The sequence below is a fragment of the Citrus sinensis genome, chromosome 9 (assembly GCF_022201045.2).
Source record: "Citrus sinensis cultivar Valencia sweet orange chromosome 9, DVS_A1.0, whole genome shotgun sequence".
Taxonomy (NCBI): Eukaryota; Viridiplantae; Streptophyta; class Magnoliopsida; order Sapindales; family Rutaceae; genus Citrus; species Citrus sinensis.
Genome location: NC_068564.1, coordinates 11861276 through 11872776, shown reverse-complemented (window position 1 = coordinate 11872776; position 11501 = coordinate 11861276). Strand labels below are relative to the sequence as shown.

The window sequence follows — 11501 nt, the reverse complement described above, 5'->3', positions numbered from 1 at the left end:
AAAAGTTGAAGAAAATCAAAATAAGTAAATTCAACTTTTCTCTCTTTAGACTATCATTTACTTTTCACTCTCTTTATATTGACATGTTTTCTTTCTTTTTCTGTTATACTAAAAACCATGGACTATTTCTATTTTTTTAATAAATCCAAAAAATTAATTTCAACGCCAGAAAAACTTCTATTGCCTATTATTGATTTCTGTTATAGTAAGTGTTCATGGATTTCTGCTGAAAATTCAAGAGATTGACAAATTGACAAACCTGCTGAAAATTAAAAACTTTTATTGATTTAAAACTTCTATTGCCTATTATTGATTTCTGTTCGTGGATTCCTGCTGAAAATTCAAGAGATTGACAAACCGCTCTCCTACATATAAATTTAAATACTGACATGGAGGTCTGATTGCAAGCCGACAAATCAACTCGACTAGATTCATCATCAACAATATGTATTAATTTGAGCTTGAATAAACTATTATTAATTTCCTACTTTTCCAATTCTCAGAAAAACTGGAAATCGAGCAACCTTTTTACTCTGGCCATCTGAATTCCAAGCAACTTTAAACTTCTCCATCACATTGTCAGTCAAAAGCTCAACACCCCTGTTCTTAGCCGTCTGATAACCTGAACTTGACCGTATGAACGTTAAGTAATCATCTAAATCCAGCAACTTCTCTAAAACAAACTGATCAAACGGCCCCGTATTATCCACCCCATCCACAGGCTCAAATGGAAAATCAATGCTCATGTACTTGTTCTCCACCAATTTATGTTGTGGTTCCCGAAATGGCTCATAATCAACGGAGTGAAATGACTTGAAAACTGCATCTACGGACTCGTTGATTTCGGGCCAGTAGTAGGTCCATGCCGCTATTACTCCATTAGGTTTTTTGAGTACCCATTTTACTTGTTTGTAAAATTGAGGCAAGTCAAACCAATGTAGTGCTGTAGCAATTGTCACTAGATCTACACTTGATTGTGTTGCCACATTTTGTTCAAGCTCAGTTATGGACATGGTTGGAGGAGTAAGTTGATACCGAATGTTGGGGAGCTTTATTGCGAATTCTAGCTGTTTTGGGCTTGTGTCTGTAGCAATGACATTCTTGTAGATTGGTGCAAGCTGAAGACATATAATTGAGAAAAAAATATAAAATATAGGAGGCTATAACAAAAGTACACAAAATTGAGAAGGCCATATATAAAAATTACATAGACATGGTGAAATTTCAACCCATAGTCCAGTTTTTGTGTTTTTTTTTTCATCCTCAAGGTTGCCGGGATACTCTAGTTCCCCCCTCGGTAGTTAGACAAGATTTTTCTGTACTAGTCTCACGACTAAATTTCCAGATAATGCGGATACTGATTTGTAGATAATACATACATAATTAATCAATGAAAATAATAGGGATTTAACTAGGGATTGGCAATGGGAGGAGATCAACATTCTTGTATCTATTTCTGATACTCTACTTATATCTTTGTACTCTCTCCATCCTTTTTAAAATTGCTTGAGGATAGGGATGGGGATCCCCAAAGACACCCGATCCCGAACAACTAATTTTTAAATTTAATTTAATCATATTAAAGTAAAAAATATAAATCATTTAACAACACAAACACATCAAAACAAACTAAAATCATTTTCATCAAACTAATTAAGTTAATGTCATCAAAATTACAAGATAATCTATGAAATTAAGCAAAAATAGAACTTCAGGGTTGAACACATACATAAAAGTCACATGGTATAAACCATCAAGAAAATTATCTTCATCAATTTTCAAGTGTTCATATATATTATGATATTTTTTTTATTTATAGCCATACCATCACAATTTAAATTTTAAATATAATTACTAAAAGTTTTAATAGAAATAAAATAAAATAAAAATTAAAAATTGAAATAAAATGGGGAAACGAGAGAGATGAGGAATTCACTGAATCCCCATCTTCTCCTTGTATAAGATATTGAGTGTTAAGTTATCTCTGTTCGTTCCCCGAATTTTAATTAAGATATAACATTGTTCCCACACCCTACACAAATGGGAAAAATCCTTCAAGACTCGTCCCATGAGAATTTCTGCTATCCCTGAATTTAACAGTTATATAATTCAACTTTCTTATAGCTTGGGATCAGAATTCTGAAATATTAATATGGAACTTTTGTATTATTCAAAAATAAAATCTAAAGATGTGAAAAGTAAACTTACGGATGCAGCGGCCTGGCCGCTTCCGGTGCCGACGTCCCATACAAGCTCGTGTTTGGGTGTTTTAGAGGCAATGAATTTGAACAATTCTTCTGGATAATTTGGTCGTGCTTCCGCGTATTGCTTTGCCTGCTTAACGAACATATCTGCCATCTTTTCTGTTTTTTTCTAAATAAGTGTTGACAATAGAATTGAGATAAATCTACTGATCACTTGTTTCGTTTCTTCTTTATATAGGTTTTAGAATTTGATGTAGTAGACGAACAGACAAATTTTAGTTAGAAATTAATTTGGTATGGTTTATCTGGGGAAGCCCAGAACGAGGACAAGCTCATAAAGCGTTAAATTTTGACCGAACTTTTCATTCTTCCTTTAATTTTCAAAGATTCCCTTTTCTTCGCAAAGATGATGGTATGGACTTCATCAATGAGCCCACATCAACTCCACTTAGAGAATTTTTTTGGGATAATTTTGTCATTAATTTAAGCTGTTAAAGGTATCTATAGAAGTATTGAACTACGACTTTGCTCTCTTATGGGGTTAAGATGGCGGAGTTTAAAGGCAGATTCACCTCATGACCATTAGGAGTTCAAGCTTCCAATGGAGAAAATAATTTAAAAAAAATTAATGAGATAATTGTTTGAATTATTAATTAGAACCATTAAATTTATTAAAATAATCTTGTTAAATTTATAAAAATAGGTCTATAAATTCATAAACCTATAAAATTTAAATTTTGACTATGAAACATATAAAAGCTCATGCTTTAATTAAAAAAATAAATGTTCACAGTAGTCAAATTTATTATTATTTAATTTAGCCATATTAAATTTATTAAAGTAACCTCTACAAACTCATTAATCTATAAAATTTTAGTATTGATTACATTTTGTTATTATGTAATTTAATCCTCTGAATTCGCTACCATTTGGAATTGGCTCTCTATTATTACTCGATCTAGTCCAAGTTCAATCAAAGTTGGCTGTCTATCATTGACAATTCTCGTTCAGGTTCAATGAAAGAGATCAAAGCAGAGTTTGTTTGCGATTCAGTTTGTGTAAATGCATGTAGGTCCAGGTTGTCTTATTTTGTGGTCCACTAGTGTAAAGAATTTAAAAAGTAATTGGATAAGAGGATGCGTCTTGGATGATGAAATGAAGCCATAACACATCTTCATGTGCAGTTTTTACGACGTGCACTCGGTATGATTATGAATAATGATATATGCATAGAAAATAATACAAAATTTAATAAAAATTATATAAAAATAAAAAATTATTATCCTGTGGTGTATTTTTTATCCTGTAATTCATTTTGTTTGTCTTTTAATATTGTGTGCTTTTATATTATTTTTTGTACACGTGTCATTCATTGTTTCACTACTATTACCATGCTCCTAAAAACCTTACTTTTTTTTTTTTCGGAAGATGCCGCATTTGCTTGATTTCAACATTGGCATGCTCGTCCTTCTTACGCTTTTGTCTTTCTATAATCATCATATTCAATGGCAAAATTTCAACAAGATAGAGCAAACATTCAACAAAGATAAGTCTTCTTATTGGATTAGGCATAGATTTTTAATTAATTTGTTATGGACGTTGGTGGCTATCCACCATCAGCTTAGATCAATTTAACTAGCTATACTTAATTAGCTAAGTTATTTGGGTGAGCAAAGTCAGTTAGTAGTAAAGCTCGGAAAATCACCTAAGAAAAATTGAAACAGGACCATCAAATATACACAGTTTGCTTTGATTGGCCATTCAACAAAGCATCTGAAGAGATTGGATGGCTAAAGAGCTAAGGCTTGGCTTTGTTTTGATTGGCTAATGGATCCTATAAATAGAGAGCACTGCTCTTCGTGATTTGTATCCTAAATTGAAACCTCATCAATTATAAAAATATCACCTTCCTTTATATCATGTATTTATTAATTTATACTTTCTACATATATGTTGTCAATGATTATAACACGTTATTAGTTAGCATGACAATCATTTTGGTACAGGAAGTATCGTATCCCCTGCTCTTTTATTTTATTTATTTAATTAATAAAGCTATCTTTATAAATATACTCTGAAGTTGTCATTAATTTGGATCTTCCACATAAAAAAATATGACTAGTTATTGTATTTCTTCTTGTTTATTTTATTTTATTTTTATAATAGAGGGGCTCTACAACGAGCTACGGTAAAACATATCGGGAGTAAGTAATCCCATACAAATCATTTGCAATAAAACTGACAATCCCCGGTGGAGGAATAGAAAAAAGATGCAATCCCAAGGGCAGCTCCAAGGCATAATTTGCTAGGAAGTCCATTGCGAAATTTGCTTCACGATATATGTGGTTGATGGTTATAACCCAATTTCGCTTGATGAGATCTCTAATGGAGCAGATGAGGTGGGTATACTCGTTGATGCTCTCCATGTGGCTGTTAACCATCTGAACAACACAGTGGCTATCCACTTCCACGTGTAAAAACCAAGCACCATGTTGCCATGTTAAAATTAACCCTTGGTAAAGGCCCCAAAGTTCTGCTGCAAAAACTGAACAGACGCCTATGTTGAAGCCAAAGCCAGTGAGCCACATGCCTTGGTGGTTGTGTATGAGACCTCCAGCACTTGATGCCCCCAACTCTTTTCTTGCTCCGTCTGTGTTTAGCTTGCACCAGGGCCAGTTAGGTAACTTCCAGGTGATCAATCTCTCAATTTCTCTTGATCTCAACAACCAAAGATGAGTTGTTGATGTTCTGAATCTCCTCAACTCTAGCTTTAATATCTTGTATTATACTAATACTGTCCATATTCTGTTGGTGGAATAAGAATTGATTCCCCCAGAACCACAAACTCCAAATAGTAACTCCAAAGAAAATATTCCATTCAATACTCGAGTCCATTTGCCCTTTGCTTAGTAAATTCTGACACATCCATTCTTTTAGATCAATCGTGAAAAACCAAGGACAAAAGCTCCCAGGAATTAAGCGATTTCAGACTGTTTTCGCGACCACACAGTCTCGAATCACATGTATGGTATTCTCAAGAGTTGAGCCACATCGATCACACCAGTCGTCTACCAACAAATGACGCCTTGACAATTCAAACCTTGTTTTTAGTTTATCATGCAACACCAACCAGATGAAAAAACGAATGCTCTGGGGGCCTTTCCAACTCCATGCAAGACTCCATAGCTTCTCATCGTCGCTTAAAATGGTCTTTGATAGAGCATGGTAAGCTGACTTCATGATAAAACACCCCTTTGCTGATTCAGCCCAGAAAACTTGGTCTGCACCATCATCTGCCAAAGGAGGCTTATAGGAAGCAATCCTCAAAAGGATATTATGTGGTAATAAGAAACTAAAACTCTCCCACAACCAATTTCCAGCATTGTCAACAAAGTCCACTACTTTCCTATGTACACAATGGTCTGGAACTGGAGCAATCTCATAATTAATCAGGGGTTGATTTTTAGTCACCCAACAATCCCACCAGAAACGAACCGTTTTACCATTCCCAACACTCCACCAAATCCCCCTCTTAACAGCATGCCAAATTTTCCCAATAGACTTCCAAAGGTAAGAACCATATCTGGTTGGCAACTCATATGGCAAATTTTTTGGGTTCACTCCATATTTCATAAGCAGCACTTAAGACCACAGACTTTTTGGATTGACAGTAAGGTTTCAGCCCACTTTCATCAACAAAGCTTGATTCATTACGTCCATGTTCTTAAAACCCAAGCCGCCACAACTTTTTGGACGACAAATCATCCCCCAACTAACAAGGCTCATCTTCCTTTGATTAGCCTGCAAGCTTGGTCAATTTTACTTTTAACACTAGCTGGTAAATTCATAGTTTGCATTGCATAATCGGAATAGTCTTCAGCACTGACTGGACAAGAGTGGCTCTTTCTGCTAAAGATAAATGATTGGCATTCCACCCAGAGAGGCGTTGCTCAACCTTGTCAATAATGCTCTGATAAGTCCGCTTTGAGACTCTAAAATGTAGGAGAGGCATTCCAAGATAAGTTCCCAGATCTTTTATTACTGAAAACCCAAGCAATTCACCTATCTGTTTAGCCTCATTTGCTTTAACATTCTTGGAGAAAAAAATTTAAGTTTTATCCTTGCTAACCTTGGCACCCGAGCTTGCACAGAAAGCATCAAGGAAACACCAAATAAATCTAGCTTGATCACAAGTTGCCTCAGCAAGTGGGAGAAGATCATCAGAAAAAAAAAGGATGGGTGATAGGGGTCCCATTTCGAACTAGGCGCATTGGTCTCCGATCTCCCATATTTACAGCGTGAGTAATGCCATGGTCGAGTCTCTCAATGCACAAAACAAATATATATGGGGAAATAGGATTCCCCTACCTAATTCCCCTAGAAGGCACAAAATTCTCGGTTATCTCCCCCTCCTATAAAACATTCATCTGAACTTGAGTAATACAATCTATGATTAGCTGAACTAAGTCAGAAGGAATTACAGCCTCTAGGAGCGTGTCATGGATGAAACTCCAAGTGAGCTTGTCATAGGCCTTTTCTAAGTCCACTTTAATTGTCATTTGCCCTCTCCTACCAGTTTTCCGCCGCATGGAGTGAATCACCTCTTGCGTAATAACAATATTCTCGGTTATATGACATTCTGGAACAAAACTTATTTGTTGAGGACCAACAAAATGAGGTAGAATCATTTTTAGCTTGTTGGCAATCATCTTGGTGATTGTCCTATAAACTAATGTACATAAGCTAATGGGGCGATACATTTTTAAAGTCTGAGGATGATCATTCTTAGGAATCAGAACTAATAGTGTCTTATTAATCTCTAGGGGAACTTTGCCTTGACTGAAGATGCTCTTAATAAAATGACAAAAGGAAGGCCTAACCACCCCCCACTGAGACTAGTAAAAAATGGCATGCAAACCATCAATCCTTAGGGCATTTAAGGGCTTCATACTAAAAATAGTGTTTTTAATCTCAGCTTCATCTAAAGGCCCTTGTAAGAAAGACAAATTTTCTGCATTTATCACCGGAAAACAGCCCTAGATATGGTATTGTTGAGACGGGATGTTATCCTCAAAGTATAACTTGGAAAAAAAAAATTGTACAGTATGGCATTTGATATCTTCAACTTCATACAACCATTTCCCATTCTCATCTTTAATAGCTATGATCTTGTTTCTCCTTCTTCTAGTCAGTGTCTTATGGTGAAAGAAAGCTGTGTTTCTATCGCCGTGCATAATCTAATCTTTTTTAAACTTTTGCTTCCAAAGCAGCTCTTCTTGAGTAAGAACTGCTTCAAGTTCTCTTTTCAATTTTAATTCAAGCTGAATGAGACCCTTTGTAGTATAGTCCTCTAGAGCCTTTTTAATACCACCAATGCGAGCCATAGGTCTTCTTTACCTTTAGAAGATATTACCAAAATAATTTATGTTCCAGTGTGAGACATTACGAGTGAAAGAAAGGGCCAATTAGAGGTAGGGTTCCATAGGATTTCAATTCGAAGCAATAAAATTATCAAAATCTTTGGTGTGAGCAGAGCCGCCAAGAATCAAAATGGTCTCTGTCCCTGACCCCCTTTGCTCTTCTTTATCAAAACGAACTGATACCGGTCTATGGACTGACTGAATTTTCGATAAATGAAGCATAGAGCTATCTACAAATTTATTTAGTCAATCCTCATTGTTAACATAAATATGTTAATAATATTGATTTTGATGATAACAAATTTTAAATGATTTTTGATAAAAGTATTGGAGCTATTTCTTAATAAACGAGAGCCTTAGTAATCATTCCATTCATGCTTCATAAAAGATGGACTTTAAAATTAAAAAAAGGTTCTCTGCAAAAACTGGTTTAAAATGCAATTCTGGTTATAAACGGTTCACCGTTTATTTAAACGGTTAACCGATAACAGCCAGAGAGCAAACATTTTCCCTAAACCTCTAACCGTTTATGAAAAACGAAAAACACAAAAGATAGGGAGGCTACTGGAAATTAACGGTAAACCGTTTTATTTTTAAACGGTTAACCGATTATCACCAGAGAGCAACATATTACCTAAGCTCTAACCGGTTATGCTTAACAGAAATCACCCAAGATGGGAAGGCTACTGGAACCTAACGGTGAACCGTTTATTTTAAACGGTTAACCGATAACGTCCAGAATTGATGGTTGTCCTCCTCTGGCACTGATTAACGAAAACTGATAAGGCTGAATTGTTGTGCAGGTTACTGGAGCCAAACGGCAAACCGTTTATTTTAAACGGTCAACTGATAATACCCAGAGAAGCCACTTTATGCAATCCCTTAACCGCTAAATGAAAACGGATTAACTAATGTTCATTTTGCAGGTTACTGGAGACAAACGGCTAACCGATTATTTCAAACGGTTAACCGATAATATCCAGAAACGTTACTTCATGCAAGTCCTTAACCGTTTAGTGTAAATGGATAACAAATGCTCTTCTTGCAGGTCTCTGGAAGTTAACGGCGAAGGGGCAATCCTAAACGGCAAACCGTTTATTTGAAATCTGGCCCAACGGTAACTTTGACCAACCGAAACGGTTAACCGTTAATGGTTAACGGCGAACCGTTTTCTGTCCGACAGTTTGTAACGGCTAGATTTTCAAATCCAAGTATAAATAAGCTCATTCAAATTCAAAGAAGATTGATCACAACACGACCATTTTGAGCTAATATTTGATAATACAATCTTCATAGAGCTTAGAATACATTCTTGCTTCATCTACTCACATATTAAGCATCATTGTGTAATCTTATATATTGTGAGAGGCAAAACAGTTTGTAATCTTTTACTTTGAGTGATTGTAAGTGTTGGGATACATTTGGGTTAAGAGATTGGGGATAATCTCTTGTTGTAAAGGTCCATTGACACCTTGGAAGTCAAATGTAAGCATTTGAAGCCTTGGAGGCTTGCTTAGTGGAATCCTCAAGCCCGGAAAGCTTGGAGGCGTGGACGTAGGCGAGGTTGGCCGAACCACGTAAAAATCTCGGTGTTTGAATCCCTCTTCCCTTATCTTTTTATATTGTGATCATCTTAATTGCTATTGCTTTGAATCTGATTTATAATTGTATTAAGTTTTTATTTAATAAATTGAATAATTTTTTAGAATCCCAATTCACCCCCCCTCTTGGGTTGCATACTTGTATTTCACTCATTGCACATTACCCTATCTAGCTGTTTGAAGAGAGCCCCACGAGACCAAGTGAATCTAGGACCTGTGAACTGAAGGTCATATAAATTGCTTGATTGGAACTAGTTTTAAAAACTCTTACAAATCCCACTTCTATGTAAGGAGCCACCTTTCTTTTCCGAAGTATAAAGGATAACGTTGAAATCACCAACGATGAGCCAAGGTCCGCGAGTGCTGTTGGCTAGTATTCCAAGATGACCAAAGGTTTTGTCTATTAGTTTGAACAGGGCTTGCATAAACAGCAGTCACCCATGACAAAAAGCCACCATTGTTAAACATTCAAAAATGAATGAATTGCTTGTGATTTAAAGACACTTCGACCTCCAACAAGTCTCTCCACAAAAGCCAGATTCCTCTAGAGAAACAAATTGCTTCCACCCTGTGGGACTTGACAAAACCACTTTTCTTGATGAAACCATCCGCTCTTATCCCACTAATTCTTGGTTCCAATAGAACAACCATGGTCGATTATAAGTCTTTGTCAGAGACACAAAAGCACTGTGAAATTTTCATGAGCCAGCCCCTTGGGTTTTCCAAAACATTATAGAAATAAGCATAAAGAAAATAGATAAAGATAAAAGGGAGAGATAGGGAGCCTTACTCAACCAAGGTCTCATAACCCAACTCTATATCCTTCTCATCTTCTAGAGAAATATCATCCTCTGAAGAATCAGTACCCTTACCAATGTCTCCCATATAGTCACTGTCATCCTCATCATCATCTAAAGTCATCGTTCCTGCCATAATCACGAGGTTCGTCTTGGGCTTTGGCAAGTTGACCATTATCACCACCCACAAGGAATCCGTGTTGAGGCTCAGCCAGGGTGGGGTTTGTGGAATTTGTAGGAGAAGCATGTGTGCCCTATTGATTTAAAAAAAATGGCGGTATGGAACAGGGGGTTTAAGCTAGTTGATACGAAAATAGGATCTGGGTTCAATGCAACATGTGCATGAGTTTTGCTTGAATTACACACACTTTGCATGGCTTTTGTTTTGGTGGACTAGAACATGTATGTCACTTAAATACAGTCCCTCATGTGACCATAACTTTGGGCTGGAACTAGTATTAGGTTTTATCATTTTCAAAGCTTGCTTCTTTTGTTTTGTTTCAACTCTAAGGTTATACTTGGCTGGCCCTTGTTTGTTTGAGCTCGGATTAGTAGGTTCTATGTTTGTGGCATTATTGGAATCTCATTCCTCAAAGTTTGCTAACACTGCAAAATGAGAATCCTTTCCATAATTGCTCCGTTGACCTTGCCGACCTTGCCCCGAATCCTGTTGAAATTCATTTCCTTTCTTCAAGAGATCCTTACCCTTTCTGCTGACCACCATCAAAGGGCCAAATATAGGATAACCACCGGGAGCTAAAGCATCACCCTTTTCTGCCATCGCACCCATCATGTCATCGCTAATATCACGATCCAAATCTTCCGTTACACGGTCAGGACATAGCTAACTGGTTTGCCCATATTTGCCACATGTGAAACATATATGGGGAAGACATTTATACTCCACTTTTTTAACTTTGCCATCTAGTAGGAATTGAGATACAAGAGGCTTGTTAAGTGCTATAACAACCACAATATGTGCAAACTTACCCCCCATGGCTGATTCAGTATTGTAGTCTATTCGAACGACTGTTCCAATAATCTAACCAAGCATCCGAAGGATTCTTTTGTGGTAGTAATGCAGGGCTATACCAGGAAGCCTGATCCATGCAATAATTGTATTAATTGACTTTGTAAAACTATCAAAGTGAGGAGTCCATGGCTGCATGACTAGGCAGTGACCCATGATTGTCCAAAGTCCTTGAGTCAAAGCAAAATCCGCATCACCCTCTGAACGAAATCGAATGAGGTAGTAACCGTTATCCAAATCAATGACCGAGAAACCTAGAGCCGACCTTTAAAGATTTTCCAATCTATTACTTAAGACCTTGTAGCCTATGTGACGTCCTAGAAATTTAACTATCACTGAATTCTGCCAAGGTTTTACGAGTTGCTCATGGATTATTTTTGAGAAAGAGATAGATGGTATGTTGCCATCATCCCCTATAATGATATCCTCTGGTCCAAAGACTAGATCAT

At 36.5% G+C, this 11501-nt stretch overlaps 1 protein-coding gene across 1 annotated transcript; it reads right to left on the bottom strand.

The window, feature by feature from the left end:
• Positions 1 to 256: 256 nt before the first annotated feature.
• LOC102616548 (uncharacterized) lies at positions 257 to 2535 on the bottom strand. The gene is made up of 2 exons (XM_006491526.3): positions 2209 to 2535; positions 257 to 1118 (listed from the first exon to the last, which is right to left on the bottom strand). Exons 1-2 carry the CDS (start codon positions 2356 to 2358, stop codon positions 477 to 479), a joined length of 792 nt encoding a protein of 263 aa, XP_006491589.2. The 5' UTR covers positions 2359 to 2535; the 3' UTR covers positions 257 to 476.
• Between the last annotated feature and the right edge of the window lie 8966 nt (positions 2536 to 11501).

What these genes read in the sequence shown, in the direction of transcription:
- LOC102616548 (XM_006491526.3), bottom strand. Translation starts at nt 2,358, where the DNA reads ATGGCAGATATGTTCGTTAAGCAGGCAAAGCAATACGCGGAAGCACGA. An exon ending in GCGGCCAGGCCGCTGCATCC is followed by an intron (nt 1,119 to 2,208) that starts GTAAGTTTACTT and finishes ATATGTCTTCAG; the next exon opens with CTTGCACCAATCTACAAGAA.